Source organism: Semicossyphus pulcher, unplaced genomic scaffold (genome assembly GCF_022749685.1).
Source record: "Semicossyphus pulcher isolate SPU_LCO1_2020_fin unplaced genomic scaffold, fSemPul1.0.p SCAF_14, whole genome shotgun sequence".
Taxonomy (NCBI): Eukaryota; Metazoa; Chordata; class Actinopteri; order Labriformes; family Labridae; genus Semicossyphus; species Semicossyphus pulcher.
Genome location: NW_027211648.1, coordinates 26589538 through 26612259, shown reverse-complemented (window position 1 = coordinate 26612259; position 22722 = coordinate 26589538). Strand labels below are relative to the sequence as shown.

Genomic DNA, 22722 nt, shown 5'->3' with positions numbered 1-22722 from the left:
ATTCACCTGCTCCCTCCCTCCCCCTTAGCAACCCCCTTTAGCTGGGGAGGTAAAAGAGAGACTCCTTCCAGTCAGGGACTAAGTACTAGACAACAAACTAAGTGAGTAGTAAAGTTTGTCAGGAAACAGGGAGACCTACAGAAGCCAGTGGGAGAGAATCACATAGGGAAACCTCACTCCCCCTCCCCCCCCTTGCTGTGTCCGCAAGCCTCAAGGCTCATGAGTGTCTCAGGTCGAGGATGAGGCCAGTGAGCGAGGAGCGGCCACGAGGAGACCCACGGTGGTAACCGGACAAGGGGATAGAAAACCTAGCCGAGATTGTTATTAAGATTTAAAGTAATATGTTGTTATTAATTATCTGACAGAAGCAAAGTTAAATTTAGTCTTTAAAGTTGGAGATTAAAATTAACATTTAAGGTAAAACCCCCGAACCCCGAGGGCAGCCTGTTTCGTCTCTCGCGTGAAACTCGCTTCATGTGTTTCATTCAAAAACATTATTGTAGTATCGGTGTTGTCAATACCTGGAGCTTGCAGGACAGAGCCTGGGTCTGTTGAGGGTGGCAAAGCTGCTTGGGTGGCAGTGACCACTAAGGGTCATGTGGTAGGTTAATTATAAGTATTGGGATGAGGGCACAAGGGGAGGGGTTTCTTTACTGAGCGCTTATCTTTATCATTAGGGCACAAGTATCTTATGTTTCATTCAAATACATGGTGGTCTCATGTTGGGTCTCTCTCTAAATAATATAACATAACTCCTGCCCACTTGTGTAATCTGTGAATGAGAATAGAATGGTCTACTGTGTGGAAAGCTGAAGTAAGATCTAAGAGCAGGAGGATGGAGCAGTTCCCTGAGTCAGCAACTACATGGAGGTCGTTTGTGATTTTCAGAGGTGCAGACTCAGTACTGTGTAGAGCTCTGAAACCAGATTGGAACTTTTCAAAAATGCAGTTTTGAGCCAGGTGAGATGACAGTTCGTTAAAAACAACTTTATTAAGGACTTTGGAGAGAAATGGTAGATATGGGTCTGTAATTACTGAGGACTGAGGGATCTAGATTTTGTTTTTTTAAGAGTGGCTGGACAACTGCATGTTGGAAAGACTGTGGAACATGACTGGTCTCCAGGGAGCTGTTGATGATTGTAAGAACACTGGGACTAATGGTTCCAGTCACTTCTTTGAAGAGTTTAGTTGGGATAATGTCAAGAGAACAGGTGGATGTCTTCATAGAAGAGATAATATGATGGAGCTCTGTTAAGGTGATAGGGGTTAAAAGAACTTAGAACTGCAGTGTTGTCAGAAGAGATGGATATACTATTTACAGGAGGAATGATACTAGCTCTGATGTCAGTGACTTTGTCTCGAAAAAGGTTTAATCTTCACATTTAGAGACAGAATCTTCAAGGGAGGAGGACTGAGTGGAAGAGGTGATGGAGTTTAACACACAAAAAGTACTATGGGATTATGATATTGAGCTTTTGCATTTTTGACGGCCAGCTGGTATTTATCCAAGAGATCTTTCAGGATTTGAAATGATATCTGCAGTTTATCCCGCTTCCACCTTCGCTCTGTTCTTCTGCATGCTCTTCTTATTTCTCTTGTAGTGTCATTTAGCCATGGTCAGGCCAGAGGCTTGAGTTTTTTATTTCTCAGCGGTGCAACAGAGTCAAGGGTGGCTAAGAAAGAACTGTTGAATAGAGCAACGATTTGCTCTGTGTCCGCATGAGATGGTGCAGCCTCAACACCTCTAATGTTAGAAGCCTCTTTGTAGGCTGCTGTGAATCTAGTGGCAGTGGTTGAATTCATAGTGCGGGAGCGGAGAAGAGCAGGGCGGACAGGAGAAACGTGTGGCAATTTGAATTTGATTTGTCAAAAATGATTGCTCTGTGGTCAGATACATGAAAATCTTCTATTTCAGGGTTTAAGATAGAGAGACCGGAGGAGGAGAGAACTAAATCTAGTGTATGACCTTTAACAGGGGTTGGGCTATTCACAGACTTGTGGAGACCAAAGGATTCAAGCAGGTTTATAAAATCACGAGTCATGGCTTCAGAGAGACAGCAAATATGGATGTTAAAATCTCAGAGAATAAGAATATTGTCATATTTAGGGGCAATGTTGGAAAGAAGATCAGAGAATTCACTGATAAAGTCAATGTTTGGTTTGGGGGGTCTGTACAGTAACAAACAGAAGACTGATGAGCCGCCATCTATCACAAAAGCCAAGGATTCAAAAGATGAAAAGGGGCCTGTAGAAAAACTGCTGCACTTGAGGGTATTTTTGTGGATGACAGCAACCCCACCACCTCGTGCATGTAACCTGGGTTGATGAAAGTAAGAGTAGCCATGAGGAGTGGTTTCAATAGACACACTTATAGCCACCTTGTGTAACTGCCTGTTTGCCTTGATCATCCCGCAGGCACATCTGTGACAGAAGCAGCGCTGCACGCGTGTTTACAGTTTACAGTCAATCTCCCTCGTGTGTGTAAGAAAACTAAAACGTGTGTGTTTATCCCGGTGTTATTCCTTTTTTTTTAATTCATTGTCCAGTGCGCCCTGTTTTTTTTCCAACTGTTGCCCTTCTTAGAAGGTTTAAAAACATTTCAAGAGTCCGCGGTGGCCTGCTAACGTCAATTAGCGTCTTCTAGAATGACAGTTGTTGCGAGTTCAGTGAGTAGCGTGTAAAGTGTTGTTGACAGCAGTAGCCGGAGTGCCTGCAGTGATGCTGACATTGGATTGAAATTACCGCAGGATTGGGCTTGTGGATCCTACTGGCACACCGGGCCAGTTAAATGCTTTATCTACTGGCCCTGGGGCGTTATGAACATACCATGGGGCAACCGGGCAAGTGCATATGTTGAGTCTTGTACCTTGTATTCTAAGGAGGTCACGAAGTCCGCACGGTGAGACGGAAAAAGTTCAATTTTTGGAAGTTATGAATCGATTTGGAATCTTAGAAGATAGGAATCGTGATTTTTACATGAATTGATTTTTTTGCCCACCCCTATGAGATAACCTTTGATATGATTTGGATCTATACAAATAAAAAATTATATAAACAAGAAAACATGATGTGGAATAAAAGATGAAATCAGGTGTTTCAGAGGTTCACAGTGAATTATACAGTGTAGGATTTTTCTTGTTCTATGAAGGTTTTAAATGTGTAACTCAACATTGCTCTGCTACAGTCAATGGACTAAAGCAGTGAAGAAGAAAATAGACTTCAGCATTAAGATACTCAGTGTGGATCAGTATAATATCAGCCTCATGTCTGCAGTTTAGTGTCAACACAACTTTCACATCATATTAATCTCAGCACAGAAGTAAAACATGGTTTCTGACCTCAGAGTCTCCAGTCTACAGTGTGGACTCTCCAGAAAACCACACAGCAGCTTCACTCCTGAATCCTGCAGCTTGTTGTCACTCAGCTCCAGCTCTCTCAGATGGGAGGGGTTGGACTTCAGAGCTGAGGCCAGAGAAGCCCAGCTCATCTCTGACAACCAGCAGAGACTCAATCTGAATAAAGAATAAATGATGTGACGTTAGAATTCAATGTTCCTGCATGAAATCCTTTAATGTTTAATAATGTGTTCAGAGCTGAAGAAGGTTAAGAAGGTCAAAGTTCAGAAAGAGGAAACTCCAAACACCTGAACACAACAGGATGCAGGTTAAAATGTGTGAAATACACAAAGTGAAAAAGAGCTCTCATTAATATTAATGACAACATGCTGCTGCTTCAATAAAGACGCAGCGACTTCACCTCTTAAACTCTGCAAGTGTGACAAGTTCAAATATAACACACTCATAGTCTGATACAAGTTACAGTTTAGTGCTTCTTGGTCTGTGATGATGTTAAAATCTGTGATTAGGTTAAAAAGATCAAACATTTATGACGACTGATTCAAATAAAACACATATTTAAAACACTATTAAAATGGTTGTAATGCTAATTAGGTGATATTTAGAAACATTTGATTCATTCTTTGTTGTTGAGTTTAAACTGCAATAGAGGTCTTCTGTAACGCTGAAAGTGGTCTTTTAATCCCTCACCAGGAGAAATCACAGCACTTTCCTCACTGAACTTCAGACGTGTCTGAGAAACATCACCCGATCACTGTGTGATTATTTCTCCTCATTTTTCAGGAGCGTAACACAAGAAGCACCAGTGGCTCCATCTATACAAACTCATGTTGTGCAGCCAAACACAACAAACAAGAAATACAATAAAAACCAGCAGAAAATAACTGAAGAGTCGACTCAAAATACTAAAGTTTCCAAGATGCCAAATATGTCCGAATGAATTTTGGTGAATGTGAACAAAGACATGGACAGTATTTCTTTTAGAAATAGTGGAGCCATAAACTCAAAGCATCTTCACTTTAAACTTTTCAGTCGTTACAAGAAACAAATATTTTAATCGAAATGTTGGAAAAAGAAAATACTGAATATATTTGTTATTTTCTGCTCGTACAAACTGAAATAATTAATAAATGTTTCTATTACTGATTTATTTAAAAACATGATGTGGAATAAAAGATGAAATCAGGTGTTTCAGAGGTTCACAGTGAATTATACAGTGTAGGATTTTTCTTGTTCTATGAAGGTTTTAAATGTGGAACTCAACATTGCTCTGCTACAGTCAATGGACTAAAGCAGTGAAGAAGAAAATAGACTTCAGCATTAAGATACTCAGTGTGGATCAGTATAATATCAGCCTCATGTCTGCAGTTTAGTGTCAACACAACTTTCACATCATATTAATCTCAGCACAGAAGTAAAACATGGTTTCTGACCTCAGAGTCTCCAGTCTACAGTGTGGACTCTCCAGAAAACCACACAGCAGCTTCACTACTGAATCCTGCAGCTCGTTGTCACTCAGCTGCAGCTCTCTCAGATGGGAGGGGTTGGACTTCAGAGCTGAGGCCAGAGAAGCACAGCTCATCTCTGACAAACTGCAGCCACTCAATCTGAATAAAGAATGAAGACAAAATTACAGATTTTCCTTCAAATGAGTGGAGTGACTTTTCCATTGTGTTCTGTGGATCATCATGACGTCAGCCTTCTGCAGTCATCATCCAAATGTCAACAGAACATTCATACACCTTTTCATGTCAGCACAGGTTAATAACATGCTGCTGATCTCAGTCACGTCTGTAATTAGAGAATCATGAACACATCAGACATGTTGGACTAAACACTGTTCATTCATTCATTTATTAAATGACCTTCTTCTTACTGTATTTGGGGGCTTAGTAGGTCTATGGAATAAAAGGAGATGTCCACATTTGTTGAAGTCTTAAAATAACAGCCACATGCTTTCTACACATTAAAGACTCATTAGTGGCAGCAATGATTCCTACTGTCCCCAGTGAGTGTGAAGTGGTCCCTTCCTAACAAAACTACACAGCAGGATAAACTCCATAAGTTCATGTGAAACTAATATGAAGCTTCAGCAGTCTGAGTCAGCCAAATCAAGTCTGTGTCCACCAAAGGTTCAAACTATTTACAACCAAATTCACTCTTTGAGTCACTATTCCTCCACTGCAGCTCAACAAGGAGACAGTCAAACACAAACACTTGATATGTGTAGCTCAGTCTGCTGAAGCCTCTTATTAGTTTCAGCTAAACTGTAAAAGTCATTTTTGTGAAGTGAAAGAGTGTGAATGTTTGTCCTCCATCTCGTAACATTGGAGTCAGGTTAGAAGAGGATTTCTTCACAGACAGTATGGACAGAGGGAATGATGACAGACAGAAAATAACTCTATAAATATATGTGCATATGGGAATGTGAGTGTTGTCTTTAGATTGACCTGAAGAAATATGAACCTCTCCATTAAGACAAACATGTTTCTGGTGCAGACTATTGATTTGTTTTGGCTGAAATCTAAAGGTCTGTTTCTTCAAATAGTTCCTCAATGCTGACATGAAAACAAAGCAACACTTTGATCTGTTAGAAAGAATAACAGGAAATAATATAGAAGCTCAGATAACTCAAACTTAACGCTGTCATTCAGAATCATCACTTCATGTGGCTTTAACCAGGTGTAACACTTGTTCTTTTGAAGGATGCTGCACCTTTTGACATGTTCAAATGACTTTGATGTGTAATTTAATCTTTATTAAGCTTCTAAAGTTTGACTGAACTTTGAACAATAAAATCTGCATATATTTACAGTCTGTTCATGTTGTGAATCACAAACACTATGACTGATATTTTTGGAGTAATTACATCAGAGTCCTTTTTTAAATCTTCACACAGACTTTGAATCCTGCTCTGTCGTGTTGTTTTGGCCGCTGTTAGGCTGCTGTTTATTACTCTTAGCTCTGCTTTGATGCACACCACACCACAGCAGCTGTGTGGGGCGTCAGCTTCTGATACCATGAAGATCATCACAGTTCCTTCCTTCACCTTTACTGAGCTCTGCATTCATGACTCCCTTTTCTTTATCGACCCTGTCTCTCTGTCTGTTTACACAGAAGCTCAAACTCTCTGCAGCCGGTTTTCATCTGCTATCATCAGATCTACGACATCGTTCACATCCCTCACACACATTACAGCCTCGTCAGTGCTGACATCATCTTCACTGTGTGATCGACACCAATGTGAGTCGTGTGGAAACTTTCAAACAGTGAATATCTCTTTTCTTTTCTTCACTTGTTGTTCAGCCATTTGGAAAGACAGAACATTTTAAAATCACTTCTTCAGATCTGTGATCAGGTCAATCCTGAAGATTAACCACCCAAAACTTTCAACCTCAGTCAAGGAGTTGAATTGAACACATAAGAAAAACTACATGCTACAGTCAGTAAACTTACATTAGAGTCTCCAGTCTACAGTTTGGACTCTCCAGTCCAGCAGACAGCAGCTTCACTCCTGAATCCTGCAGCTTGTTGTCACTCAGGTCCAGCTCTCTCAGATGGGAGGGGTTGGACTTCAGAGCTGAGGCCACAACTTCACAGTGAGTCTCTGACAGTCCACAGTAAGAAAGTCTGTAATGACACATAAATTACATGATATGTTACAATGAAAGAGACCCTTTGTGTTTACTTCATGACAGTTTGACACATCAGACTAAATAACAATCTAAGTTTGCTGTTCACCTCAGGGTTCAGCTCATCTTATCTTTCTGTGTTTGACATGAAAAAATAATTCTCCTCACTCCCTCTCGTACCTGCACACTTTGAATCTTTGATTTGCTTTAATGTGCAGATAAAGGAGGAGAAAATGTCTGTCTCCAAAGAGTTAGCATGAGGACGTCTTGATTACAAACCTTTTTTACAACTTAGTTAACAATTACAGTCGAGAAAGACGATCTGTCTTTGCTGGCTACCTGCTGCTTTCAGGTTCACGTGCATGAGTGGGAAAATTCAGTGACTGCTGTCAAGTGGGATCGAAACAAAAGGAACCTTTTAACAGTATTAGACGTGTACATATTTAAATCATATTATAATCAAACATTTTGATGTGTATGACAGCTGAGTGCATGAAGTTTTGTCGTCTACATTCTGTTGTGAGCATCTGAAGAACTTATTCAGCAAACAAACATAGTTAACAAACCGGTAAGGTTTCATTATCGTTACCATGACGTCATCAGAAAGATGTTGTCACTGTATCAGTATTAAGATCAATAACATTGGTGTGTACACGATCTCTTAAAAAGTCTGAATCTCACCATAATGTTCTGAGATATTCATCAGACCTTAAATATTGGTGGAAGCTGTGCATTTCCTGCTACTACTCTTCTCTACAGCAACAAGAGAGAGAAACACCTGTCAGCTTCTTTCTGTGAGCAACAGAATATCAGGAAACACTTCAAAACACAGCCATGTAACACAACCTCCCTCTTTCAAATGTGGAATTCATAAGCAACTAAATGCACCACTGCTCGGTTCAACACACTCAGGGGTGTTACTGTGACAGTCTGTGTCGTATGAGCAGCAGTTCACAGAAGCTAATGTTAGTTCATGTTAGCAAACTGTTCATAGATATTGTTGTGGAACGAACATTTCTGAATCAGTTTGAAGATTTGATGACGATTCTCTGCTTGTGCTACCAAATCACTATGTTACAGCGCTCAACATGATCCCATAGTTTTCACCTGTGGCCACAGTGGCTGCAGCAAACATGAGACACTCAATCTGAATAACACTAATAATACTTCTCCTTTATCTACAGCACGTTGTAGATATAAGTAGGGCCGCCACTAATGACAATTTTTCTATCGATTAATCGATCGACTTTTTTACAGATTCATCGATTAATTTAAATGATGATTTTTCCTCCAAAAAATCTAATAAACCCTTCTGTTTGAGTTCATTTTATTTTGACAGTGAGTGTACAGAAGCTACGAAGACAGAAGATTTTAAAAAGCTCTCCCTACTAATAAATAGACGACACTCAAGGTGGTTTTGCCTTTTCTGGCAGTCCATCATCCACAGGGTTTCACACACATAGACTTTACTTGGACGGGCCGCGCAGGTGTATTAACAGACGCCCAAGTATATTTGGCGACCAATTTTAGCTTTTTTATTTTTATTTTAATCCGAGAGAACGACGCCATCCGCGATCGATTAACTAGTGGCACTGGGCAACCTCCCCTCGCTCTAGCCTCACTCTGTGTGTTTCTCATGCTCTGTACCTGGCTCAATCAGTTCATCATAGTTTACAATAACGCAGCGCGGGCAGGACACACACGTTTAATCACGCAGATCTTTCTGTCTGTCACTTTTAACAGAGACTCCAGTCTGCTGTGTAGTTCATATATTTCCCTGATAAACACAGAGCTGTAGAGGAGCATCAGGCTTCATGATGGAACAAAGTTTTATCTCACGTTATCACTAGAGCCCAACCGAGATTGGATTTTTGGGGCCGATGCCGATTCCGATATTAGGGAGTAAAAAAGTTCCGATATCGATACATCAGCCGATATACTCACATATGTTCAAAATGTATCTGAAATTAAAATATTAAAATTCCAAATCTGAAAAGTTATTGTCACATTTGCATGTCATACAAAATTCTAATAAAATAGTGTTTCTGTAGCAACTTAAATCGCACTACAATAAAATATCAAATTAAATAGAAGTGAGTATAACACAAAAACACAAAGTAGGAACAAAAGTGAGTTTCTTGTTTTTCCCACCTTCACACAGATAAAAGTCACTAAACAGACCAGCTCATCTGACAGACTGATACTGTTAATAATAGTAATAAAAGGCTTCATGAGCAGGATTTTCCATATTAAATATTCCCTCTTAATCAACATCATAATCCAGGAGAAGTGTGAGCTGGTGTCTGTATCTGCAGAGGATCTGCCCTTCGTCTGTGTTTCTATTCTTATTATTCTCCTCTGTTTGGGGCATTTTGGACGATCTATGGACTGTCTATCGCGGGGCAGAGGTCTGGAGCTCAGCCAACAGTCCGCAGGTCGGGACTCAATCAACACGTAACATGACGGTGACATGGCTATCTCTCTGCTCTGCTCTCTGTCTGTCTGTGACACCGTAACATCGTAACTTTTACATCTTTATAAGACGTGAAAGGGACTTCACAAAACCTCTTCATTTGCCGTTCTGTGACTGAGAACAGTCCGCGCGCGTGTGTCTCACTGCTGGAAGGAGCTGCAGGTGTGCTGAGGGCGGAGTAGACAGACGCACACACCTGGCAGCAGCGCGACGATGGCTTGTTAAAACAAAATCCTGTATATTCCTGCTGGGTTGTACAGAAGTGTAGACGTGTAAGCTTGTTGTTTAGAGCATAACCGCTGTAAAACTAGCAGATAAGATTAAGGAAGGCCTGATGGCATCTGTGGATGCACTTTGCGTCACTGTGCAGACCAACTCAGTGAGGTGTTCACAGTACTCTTTCAGATGTGCGCAGGGAGTGGGTACCTGCCCCAATTATGGAAAACATCCACTATTATTCCAGTGCCAAAGATAAATCATCCAAGAGATTTTAATGACTTCAGACCAGTAGCACGGACATCTCTTGTGATGAAAAACTTTGAAAAATCTTAAAAGGAAATGTGGTCTCCCTAATTGATGGCAGATTAGATCCACTGCAGTTTGCTTGTCAAGTTGGTAAAGGTGTTAATGACGCAAACTTTTCATTTAAGACAGAGCACTAAAGCTCCTTGAAAAACCCAAATCCCATGTGAGACTCTTATTTGCAGATTTTTCTTCCGCTTTCAATAAAATGCAGCCCCACATTTTAATTGAACAGCTAGCCTCTGATTTTATGCTCCCAGATCAGATCTTATTGTTGCTTTTAAACCTCTTAACAGACAGAGTGCAGCGTGTCTTCGTTAATGACCACATGTCTACCCCCATCACTTGTAGCACTGGTTCCCCTCAGGGCTGTGTGCTCTCGCCATTACTTTTTATTATGTATACAGACAGCTGTAGAGCTTCACAAGAGGGCAGTCACTTGGTCAAATTCTCTGATGACACCGCTCTGCTGTCTCTTCTTCAGGATCCACAGTCGGATCATGGCTTGGCTCTAAATGATTTTATCAAATGGTGCGATGACAACTTCTTGGATCTTAATGTAAGGAAAACAAAGGAGTTGATCATTGATTTGAGAAAGAACAGTGCAGAGCCACAAAACAGCCAGATACACGGTGAACCAGTTCAAATTGTGGAAACCTACAAATACTTAGGAACCATATTTGACTCCCATCTCAAATTTGACAAAAACACAGAGTCACTTGTCAAACGGGGACAACAAAGAATCCACCTGATGCGGAAGCTCAACTCTTTTAGAGTTTCTAAAACCATTCTATGTTCCTTCTATCATTCTTTTATTGAGAGTCTTTTAACGTTCTCTTTTATCTGCTGGTTCAATGGTCTGTCAGTGAAGGACAAGAACAGTCTGAATCAGATCGTCAGAGTCTGCTCCAAGATGATTGGAGTCCAGCTCACAGACCTGAGTGAGCTCTGGAAGAAACGTGTGGTCCAGAAAGCAAAATGCATCCTGAAGCAGGGAGACCATGTCATGTCCAGTGAATTTACTGTAATGCCCTCAGGGCGGCGCTACTATGCCCCCCTGAGGAAGACAAATCGTTACTCTAATTCTTTTATCCCTTCAGTTATTAGGCTGATGAATGCCAATGATGAGTAGATTTGTGCTTTGTGGTTCTTATTTATTTATTTACTTATTTTATCTTTATCCTATTAACTCATTCTTCCGTGTTGGAATATTTTTTTCGCATATTTGCACATGTACAAGACATCGCTGCTGGGGAAACCATGAGTTGAACTGATTCACTGACAACTGAGAGTTGAGTGTCAGAGTTGTATGTACAATGAATGATTGTTGTATGTGTTGTGCTTTTTCTTTTTTTTCTAACTTATTGAACTGGGAGCTGTAAACTGAATTGCCCGTATGGGATAAATAAAGTTTTCTGAACTGAACTGAACTGATAATAAAGCTTAAAGCTCTCGTCTCTTCGTTATTATCGAACTTCAAACTAACTGAGAGCCAGAGTGTGCACACGGGATCTCGTCTGCGCAGTTTAGATGCTGTTACATGCGCTCCCCCTACTGGCTATTTGTGTTTAGGTCTGTACTCACCCTGCTAATTCTTTCAGGTGTTGGTGATCCACCTGATTTGGAGGAGAGACCATAAAAGGGAGGGGCAGAAAACACGACGCTCTCTTCCTCTCTTCTGATGGTTTCACAGCAGCAGCAGGAGTAGCTGGAGCTAATTATTTTCTGATGGGACCGGTAGTCTAGTTTTCGGTTTTGTTTCTTCACTAGGGTTTAGTTTTTGATTAGGTTTAGGGAAGAAGGAAAGACACCAGATCCTACGGCCCTTTGTGGGCTGGTCTGAGTGTCTTTTGCTTGGTTTGGCCGGCCCATCAGTATTTGTTTAGGTTTGATTTTGAAATGGGTTGTTTTGTGGGTTATTGTGATTTTTAATAAATAAATTCTTGTTGTTTTTTGGCAACTACTCGGACTCTTTATTATGTTTGGCCTCTTTGATTTGGAAGCCTTTGGTGAGGTCGTAACAGATGTGCAGATGTTAGAAACAGCGGCGCTCTGAAGGCAAGCTGTCTTTGGCTGATTACTGTGATTTTAACATGAGTTTGTTGTTCACAATGTTTCGTTCTGTATGAGAAAGATAATGCTTCCTAATGCTTCCCTTCACTGTGTGTGCTGCTCTGCTCAGCTGTGACGCGCACTCTGGCAGCGATAGGGACGTCCTCATTTCCCATCATGCCTGCTGCCTAGTGCTGACTGAGCAGTTTAAGTTGTTAAGTTTGCTATTCATGTTCCAAAACGCAAAAAATAATTTTTGTTACTGTAATGTGTCAGTTCAGAACATATGTTTTGCATATGGCATATGTTAGTAATTGTCACTTTTGTGCTGGTTTATAGTTGTAACCTCAAGTGATGAGGCTTTTACATTTGTTGACTTCAGCTGTATTTTAATGACAAGCACAAAGACCAAACTCTAGCTCACATGCTGTCAAAATTATTAAAGCGCCCTCTGCCTGTCAGGAGGTAACATGGCTTTCTCCTAGAGCACTGTTAAAATTGAAGTCATTCATATCGGAGAACCTGTACGCCAATATCGATATATCTGCGAAATGCGAATGTCAGCCGATTAAATCCGCTGACTGATAAATCGGTCGGGCTGTAGTCACCACTTCAATCCGTGATCACCCTCTCCCCCTCTCACCGCTGCAAGTCTGCATCACAGTTTTTATTATATGATGTTTTTTGAAGTGTAATGAAGGTGAATGAGGCTCCATGTATATTAACAGGGCCAAAGGCTGAAATATATTTCATCAGAGTACCCCTCCCCCAATGAAAAACCTTTCCATTTTCAGCGTGGACGTCATCAATTACGTTGACTACTCGCCGCAGCCCTAGATATAAGTTTACAAAGTGCTTTGAAAACAGAAATACTGGATATATACAGAGCATCACAAAACAAAATAAAGTGCACTGTAGAAACAGAAAAAATAAAGTTGAGTGTGTTTGGTCCCCGAACATCCTCTGTCCTCACTTTTTGTTCCTCAGAACTTATTTGAAACTTTTAAGAATAGTGGTTATAGTCAGTGATTATATAGCACACCTTGTAGAATCTACTCATGTAGTAATAACTTTACTGATAACTGTTAAATACTGTTATATGGTGTGATTAAATGCTGCTGTGATAAAACCTCAACAACAAACTCTTAAATCCTTCATGTGTTTAAACAGGTTTGCATGTTGCCTTCATGAACCAATGCTGTATAGTAAAAAAGTCAAATGTAACACATATTAGAAATAAATAGAACAGCTTTTCTTTCATGAACTTAACAGCTAGAAACAAAACTGACTGAAAAACAACATTTTTGCATTGAAAACTTCTGAAACAGCTCAAGAACGTCAGTGACAGAATACAAAAGACAATAGATTTATGAATAAACAAGTGGAACAGTATTTTAAGAGTAATGATAATTCTATAGTGTTGATATCTGAAGAACTAAACGACTTATTAACCCGGATTTAAAATGTGAATCACATCTGGACTTACCGAGCCTTTCTGCAGTTCCTCACAGCTGGAATCAGTCTCTGTCTTCCCTGCTGTGATGTGTTGTACTTCTGCAGGTCCAACTCATCCAGAACCTCCTCTGACATCTGCAGCATGTAGGCCAGAGCAGAGCAATGGATCTCAGAGAGTTCTTTCTCTGATCTGTTCTCTGACTTCAGGAACTCTTGGATCTCCAGATGTACTGAGTGGTCGTTCATCTCAGTCAGACAGTGGAAGATGTTGATGCTTCTGTCAGGAGAGATCTTATCACTGTTGATCTTCTTCAGGTTGTTGATGACTCTCTGGATGATTTCTGGACTGTTGTCTGTCCGGCCCAGCAGGCCTCCTAAGAGTCTCTGGTTGGACTTCAGAGAGAGGCCATGAAGGAAGCGAACAAACAGGTCCAGGTGACCACTCTGACTTTGAAGGGATTTCCTCATGGCGCTCCTCAGAACGTCATCCAGGGATGAGAACTGTCTATAATAGATGTGTTTGTTCTCTTCTAGGAAAGCCTCCAGTACTTGTGTGTTGCTGTTTGTGTAACAGTGGAACATGTAGACTGCAGCCAGAAACTCTTGAACGCTCAGATGAACAAAGCAGTAGACTGTTTTCTGGAAGATCACACACTCTGTTTTAAAGATCTCAGTACAAACTCCTGAGTACACCGAGGCCTCTGTGACATCCAGACCACAGCGCTCCAGGTCTTCTTGGTAGAACATGATGTTTCCTGTCTCCAGATGTTCAAACGCCAGCCTCCCCAGCTTCAGAAGAACTTCCCTGTCAGCCTCCATCAGCTCCTGAGGACTCACCTGATGTCCCTCATCATACTTCTGCTTCTTCCTCTTGGTCTGAACCAGCAGGAAGTATGAGTACATGTCAGTCAGGGTCTTGGGCAGCTCTCCTCTCTGGCCTGTGGTCAACATGTGCTCCAGAACTGTCGCAGTGATCCAGCAGAAGACTGGGATTAGACACATGATGTGGAGGCTCCTGGATGTCTTCATGTGTGAGATGATTCTGCTGGACAGCTCTTCATCGCCGAATCTCCTCCTGAAGTACTCCTCCTTCTGGGAGTCAGTGAAGCCTCGGACTTCTGTTAACCTGTCAACACACGTAGGAGGGATCTGATTGGCTGCTGCAGGTCGGGAAGTTATCCAGACGAGAGCCTTGGGAAGCAGATTCCCCTCGATGAGATTCATCAACAGGACGTTGACTGATGACTCCTGTGAGACGTCAGACACAACCTGATTGTTGGTGAAGTCCAGTGAAAGCCTGCTTTCATCCAGGCCGTCAAAGATGAACAACAGTTTACAGACAGCGAGCGTCTCTGCTGTGACCTTCTGTAATGCTGGATGGAAAACATGGAGCAGCTTGAGAAGACTGTACTGCTCGTCTTTGATCAAGTTCAGCTCCCTGAAGGAAAGCAGAATCAGCAGACTGACATCTTGGTTTTCCGAGCCCTCTGCCCAGTCCAGAGTGAACTTCTGCACTGAGAAGGTTTTTCCAACACCAGCGACGCCGTTCGTCAGGACCACTCTGATGTCTCTCTGTTGGTCAGGTAAGGATTTAAAGATTTCGTGGCACTTGATTGGAGTGTCATGGAGGGTCTTCCTCTTTGAAGCTGTCTCAAGCTGTCTAACCTCATGTTGGGTGTTAACCTCTTCACTCTGTCCCTCAGTGATGTAGAGCTCAGTGTAGATTCTTTTGAGGAGGGTTCCACTTCCTGGTTCATCAGTTCCTTCAGTCACACGTTCACATCTCCTCCTCAGACTGATCTTATGTTGATCGAAAACCTCCTGCTGACCACCTGTCACAAAACAGAGAACAAAATGAGACGAAACAAGAACATTTGACAATCTGGTGATTATCTTGTTACTAAAAAAGATCAATATATGAAAATATAAAGTGTTAAAGTTGAGTCCAAATCAGCCTCTGACTGTGTGTCAGTGAACGTGTTTGATTGACAGCAGAGAGAACAGGTTGATCCTCAGCAGCTCGTCTGCAGCGCTTCATCTAAACAGCTCACTGTGGCTGTTTCTTCATCACTGCAATATTTAAAACTGATGCACTGATAAAATCATGCAGACGATGTTCACATCTTGTTGTGTAGACCTTCTTTGAATGATTGGAACCACTAACAAAGCACTGACAATCTCTGTAACAAATACACTACATTTCCTATAGCTGCTGCAAAATAAAATCCTCCCGCTGGTAGGGCTGTCGCGGTGAAGGAATTTACCCTGCGGTGATTTAGGACGGCTCAACCGAGCGGTATGCGGTATTACCGCCATGTATCTTTTGTGTTTTTATTCATGCTGATTTTAGTGAAGTATAAGTAAGCTTTATTGTCAGGCTATTGTTACTTATATTGTTGCTTCTTAAATGACGAAGATTACACAGTTTTAACACTAATTAAATACTTAAATGCAAATAATATATATTTTTGTGCAAAACTCTTGGACAGCAAAGATGGGGACAACTATAAAAATGTTGATTTAAACCAGTAAGAATGTTTACCTTTATACAAAATTGGGCCATCGACTACATTTTGATTGGACATCACTAATTTGATCGCTACTGCGTGACAGCGGGTCTAACTACTGCACTGAGAGAGAGGGAGAGACCCCTGTTTGAATAATGACTTAGGAGTGCTCTGCAGACATGTAGGTCTGTGAAGCTGGCTCAGCATATCAGTATATGCTTTGTTTGTTGTTTAATGCATACAGTACACCATAAAAATGTTGCTTGAGAGACGCAGAAAACACACTGATCAGTGGCAGCTGGCCAATAGAGGGCGCTAGGGCGCCGTCCCACCACTCCCGACGTCCTAGACCTCCACTGAACAAGACTTTACATTCATTTGAAATTTCTTTTTATTTTATAAATTTTTTTATTAGCAAGGTAAGTATTACATGTTGGTGAATAAAGTGTATAATCTGCAATAAAATGTAGATTTAAAATGTTTACGTCGTCTAAAGTTACTGATAGGTCACGTGTTTCCGTTGTTTGTCCGCTGACCCTCGTTATAAGTTGCACATGAGCAGTTTGCTCCTCCTCAATACAAGAGATAGGAGTAGACAGGGCGCACATCACCAGCGCCCTGACAGCATTTATCCATCTAGCAGCAGCTGCTGAAACCACCAACCACTAGGTGGCAGGTAAAAGAGAGCGAGCACGAGTACGAGTCATAAATTGGGTCAGAATTAGTCGGACTCGTTGACGTTCAGTGTATCAGACTGAGATTAAGACAGGCACGGCAGTGTAGTGTCAGCTAGGTACAGTATAATGGCGAAAGAAAATACTGTGATGTCACTGAAAGATGTGTCTCAGCAGCAGCTGGCCAAGAAACGCTGCACACTGGGCCCAGGTGAACTTCAGAGGCTACCTACAGAGGTGAGATAGCAACTGTGTGGTGTTGGTCTTTTATTGTTGTTATTGGTGTTTGTTTTTAATCGTAGTAGTGCTGTCTTGTCAGAAAAGTGGGCAACAGTAGACCCAAAATGATGTAATAGTCTAGTTTCAAGGATTCTTCATTTGTCATGTGCACAGAGATGCAAAGTAAACATGCGGTGAAATAAAGGAGATGCTCAGTTACTGTGTATCAAAGGGATGAATAACATAACAATGAGATCAGCAAATAGAAAAGATTAAATAGAGTACAATGAAATAATATAAAATTACTAATGCAAGATGAAGTGTCTCAGTATGGAGTCAGGCCACCACAAGCCTCCAGAACAGCTTCAGTGCTCCTTGTCAAATCTCTTTATATAAACACAGGGGGGATAAACGGTGCTTCACTGCTCATACTGGATAATATTTAGCCTAAGTTTATTAAGTTTACACATTTTATTTCATTTTCAGTTCATATATTGAACATGGGGTTTCAAGTAGGCAAGCTATGATATTAAAAGTCCTTACATCACCGTGGTATTACGGTACTGCGGTCACCGTGACAACCCTACCCGCTGGTTTGCTGATGGAAAACTTTCATGTGAAGCAGCAGCAACAGCAAATGTTTATATCAGACAGAAACCTCAGGAGCTGAAAAATTAAACCAAAACAGAAGTGCCAAAAACAGTTGAAGTTCCCATAATGACCACTTGAGGCTGGCTCCAAAAGTGAGTCAATCCCCACAGACCCCATGTTAAAATCCCCAACTTTACAGCAGAAATAAACATGTTTACAGCCTGGGACTAAAAACTGTTTTGTTCTCTACAGCTCATTTCGTTATGACGTCTGAATGAGGGTCATCTTTATTTGACTCAGCCATTTTAATTATATTTAGACTTATAATTTTGCATTATTAAGGGCCTGAACTCTTTGAGTGACAGGTGGATGCCGTTTGCTGCCTGCTGGGCGTCAGCTTAGCTCATTTTCCTCACTGAACTGAACCTCTCTGCCATGTCTCCACGTTGGTGCCTTCTGGAGAATTTTTCATGCAATTATCAGACAAATAAAATGTGTTGCTGAGCGGTTCATTGTAACAACAGACTGTCTAAGAGGTCTGTGTAGACAACACCTGGCTTGTTAGCTTAGCTTGTTATCTAAATAACAAAGTCATGAGTTAGCTTTGGCATAACTGTATAACTTTAATCATTTACTGTTTGCCAATCCCTCCCTCCTCTTCAGTTCCCCCCTCTCGTCCAAATACGGTCACTTCTGTATCCAAAAACCAAGATGTTGAAGGAAAATAAACTAAAGGCCTCAAAACTGTTGTCCACAAACAAAAGCGGTGACATCACAGGGGCTACGTCCCTCTTCTTATATACAGTTTATGGTGAACAGCAGCAGTTTAAAAGTTCTTCCTGATGGAGAACAAGCAGCATGCTGATATTTTAAGCAAAGACAGGGGGTGCTACAATAAAATCACAACATGTTAAATATACATTTGTTTTGGGTTCAGATTTTTCCTCAAAGGAGAACACGGGACGAGCGACACAGAGCAGATATGTATGCTGGAGCAGAACACATCAGTTCATTTGTAATGGTATTTATAAAGATCTTAATGTTGGTGCTGAATGACACAACAAATGTCTCTGTATTAAAACAACAAGCCGTGTTTTCAGACACGATGACATCAGCAGACTGATGGACGGTCTTACTTTGTAAAGTGCTGGTCTCACTGGCTGTCTGCAGTCCAGGTGTTGTTCTGGATCTTTTTCCACACTGGGGACAGGAGGAGTCTCCTGATGAACCAGACTGGTCCCAGTATGAGGTGAGGCACTGTCTGCAGAACCAGTGTCCACAGCTGGTAGAGACTGGATCCTTCAGGACGTCCTGACACACAGCACAGCAGGACGGCTGCTCCTCCACAGAAACATGACTCCTCTTCTTCTCTCTGTGAACACATTTCTTCATGACTAAAATGATTTGTTGAATTTGGTAGAAAAATATCACCATGTGATCGACACTGTCTAGAAGCTGTGATAGCTCACAGAGAGCAGTAAAAGTGTTTGTCATTAATTAACTGCTTTCCTATCAGACAGTCTTATTAAACATTGTGTGATCTGCCTGTAGTTTGTTATTAATACAAACTCAACACTTCCTGCAGCTGCTTCACAGTAAAAGCCTTCCATTAAAGACAGCTGATTATGTGCTTCACTGTTTTACAGTCACTGTGGGCGGCTCAGCTTGAGTCAGTGATGTTTGAACTGAGGTCAGAAGTGGCCTAAATTAAACTGAGGTCGAGCAGCAGGCTCAGACACACAGCATGTCACAGAGGTGTCACAGGTTCAAGTCCAGACAGGTGCCTTTGTTTTCAGTCTCTTCATGTCTTCTGTAGTACTGTCACAAATACAATGATGTCAGTGTGCTGCAGTGTTTCATATGAGATGTTTGTGTCTTTCTCTCTAGTTGAACAACAACACTCACCGAGTCTCAGAGCCTGCTGTGCTCCTCGTCCTGAATAAACACATTTAAACACATGAAGTCTTTTCTTTACGTTTTCTAACCACATTGTAACTGCAACACGTTTCTGATTGTTCCTCCTGTTCTTACTTTATTTACATATATCCCAGCATGCAATGAAAGTAACACTTCATAACGCAGAAAACTCAGCAATAATAATCACTAAATTATTATTTTATGATATGATTATATTATTCTCAAACTCAGAATATATCCACCTTAGTTTGAAACAGTTTCTGCAGTAATAACTCTGCACCATGAATATAAATCTATTAGCAAAACATTTAGTATTCATCCTCAATGCATCGTCGTCTGTCAGGTCAGTTTACAGTAACAACAGTCTCTTACTTTGTGTCTGAGGGTCCAGGTTCATTACTGAAGAGTGGAGGACGACCTTTGGACCGGTCACTCTTCAGAGACAGACAGCTGGATACTGCAGACTCTGCTCTCTGTCTGTTGGGCTGAACTCTGCAACACACAAGATGTTTTTATTTATATCACATGAGTCCTTGATAAAATCTCCAATTCTACTGCTGCTGTTGATAAAAAGGAGATTGAAAGGTTTGTATTATTCTTCTTAGATTAGTTGACAGCTGTTTAAGGTGACTGACAGCTGTCACTGATACTAAGAGGAACAAATGAACTGAAATGAATCATATAAATGTTTTGTTGTATAACAGTAACAACAGTTATAATAATTGTTTCACCTCAGCAGTAGATAACAGTTTACTCTGTCCAATAGTTAGAGTACATCTTTCCTCCAGATGGCAACTGACAGCAGCCATTTAGTGTCCTGATAACATTTCGTCACCATGTTTTACACAAGCAGTGAGTTAAAGATAAGACAAGTCAACTGTCCCAGAGGGAAGTTCACCCTGGGTAACAGAGCTGCACACAGACACAGCTGCAAACAACTTTAAACTACATGTAACCAACAGTCGTACACTAAAGACAAAACAACAAACCAGAAAAATAAATATCATAAAGATATGTTTAATATTGCACAAACCAACACAATATTCTGAGTAAAAACATAAAAAATTAATGAAACATTTGAAGCAGATTTTGAACAGTAATGAATCCTATATTTTCTGGAGGTATAAATTCTGAAATGGAGATTTCAAGTGTTTTCCTGCAGGAAAATCATCAGAAGTTTGTGGATATAAAACGGTTTTTTTTTTTGTAGAACAGTTTCTGCACCATGAATATAAATCTATTAGCAAAACATTTAGTATTCATCCTCAATGCATCGTCGTCTGTCAGGTCAGTTTACAGTAACAACAGTCTCTTACTTTGTGTCTGAGGGTCCAGGTTCATTACTGAAGAACGGAGGATGATCATTGGACCGGTCACTCTTCAGAGACAGACAGCTGGAAACTCCAGACTCTGCTCTGTCCTCCTCTTCCTCCACACAAACACTCATCTTATTGAGAAAAACACGTCTGTTCAAGGGTCACACGCTAGAACGAGAGAACAGGAAGTAACACACACACACACACACACACACACACACACACACACACACACACACAGTATACAGTTTAATAAAACCAGTCAGCGCTCCACCTGCTCAGTGTTCTTTATATCTCTGCTTGTTTTCGTGAGTTACTGACGGTTTAATGTAACTTATTCAGCCAATCAACACTTTGTGTCCACAGATGAAACAAACTTTAGAATATACTCTAAGTTCTCTTTCCTCTACAGTCCACAGGTGGAAAAGTGACTCAGAGACTTTAACAGTAAAATGATACAAATGTTTATTAACACTCACCCTGCCTCAACCTTCAGTTTTGTCTCCTGCTGCGCCATCGATTCAAAATGGTGGAGTCTGCTCCGTCGTGAAGTGACTGAACACTTTCACTTTCATGTTCCAGCCCTGTTGAGCCTGTATCCCGTGATCAGGTTGCTCCTCCCCTCTCCATTTACAGGAAACATGGTGAGTCGATGATGTTTCATGAACACACTTCAAAGCTGCCTCAGAAAGACGTGTTCAGAATAGAGTTGAAATCTTTCACACAACATTAAAAGAAGGCATAGGTGATCAATTTAAGAACCGTGCACTGAACTGGATGAAAGACTTGAAGCTGATAATTCATGGAATGATGAATGGAAAAATACTCGCTGTACTGAAAACAAACAAATGCAACTTAAAATACTAAACAGATATTATTACATTCCTTCACAGTGGTGCAAAATGGGCGTAAGAGATGATGGTAAATGTGTTAAATGTGGTGCTACTGAAGGAACTCTGCATGTTCTGCTGTGGGAGTGCAAAGAGTTAAAGATCTTTGGGATGGCGTTACAAAGCAAACGACAACTTACATCAATATTGACGTTCCACTCACGCCAGAGTCATGTATACTGGGAGATTTGCATGACTTCAGTAGAGACTCTAGAAGAATCAAATCTCATCTTTTCTCATGTAGCACAAGTAACTATTCATGAAAATAAAACATATTATTTGCACTTATTAAGAAAGAGGCACCACCTTCTAAGGGAGGGAATTAAACACATTGAATTTTGGTAATAATCAATGTCATTATCTGGTTTGTAAGTTCAGAATGTTTATTTATATTGAAATGATGACAGTGCTGATTTTTTCCTGCTGCCTCCACAGATGGTTACGGGTTAGGTAGCTAAGCTAACAGGTTAGCGCAGTGGGTCTGAGGCCGGCTTAATGCTCTGAAACATTGAGGACAAATTCCTTGACACTCCGGGTGGGATCAAGCTACTGGAACCAGAATAACAGAAACACACCAAGTCCTTTCAATGAGCATATCTCACGCTCGGCATGCGAGCTAACAGGGGTGAAGCCCTGATACTGTCTTCTACTAATGCTGTGGATGACAGGCCCACCTGCTCTGAGTACACCGGCACCACTTGGACAGGGGACTCACTGACAGGGTCCAGTCTATTATTAATATAACAAAACATATGTGTCAGTATTAACTCAGTGTCTCAGTCAGCCAAGGTTTGTCTGTTTATTTTAATTCAATGGTGAATCTCCGGTATATTTCCACATCACACGGGGAACCATAAATAAGCAGCATAAATAACTACTTATGAAACTTTAAATTTCACTCATGAAGAAAGAGGCACAAGTTTCAAAGGAGTGAATTTAATCAAATAGAACTTTGATAACAATCAATCTCATGATCTGGGTTGCGAGTCAGAAAGAATTGATTGTTAGTTTCTGCTTGGAAAAATAAAACAGGCAACGACTACGGCTAACTTCTCCTGCAGCTGATCAACAGTTGCATTCCTTCCTTTTCTTCTATTAATTTATCTTTTATTTATTAT

General features: G+C 40.9%; 1 protein-coding gene and 1 pseudogene across 1 annotated transcript; one reads left to right on the top strand and one right to left on the bottom strand.

Annotated features, from left to right (window-relative positions):
• The window catches only part of LOC138590759 (NACHT, LRR and PYD domains-containing protein 12-like), a 152469-nt pseudogene that overhangs the window by 75404 nt on the left and 54343 nt on the right, over positions 1-22722 (top strand).
• On the bottom strand, positions 3082-21292 carry LOC138590922 (NLR family CARD domain-containing protein 3-like). Its single transcript, XM_069661362.1, has 9 exons — positions 21194-21292; positions 20715-20882; positions 19771-19890; positions 18618-18853; positions 14853-15322; positions 13522-14738; positions 6813-6986; positions 4790-4963; positions 3082-3512 (listed from the first exon to the last, which is right to left on the bottom strand). The coding sequence occupies exons 2-9, from the start codon at positions 20843-20845 to the stop codon at positions 3293-3295; spliced, it is 2742 nt and encodes a 913-aa protein (XP_069517463.1). The 5' UTR covers positions 20846-20882; positions 21194-21292; the 3' UTR covers positions 3082-3292.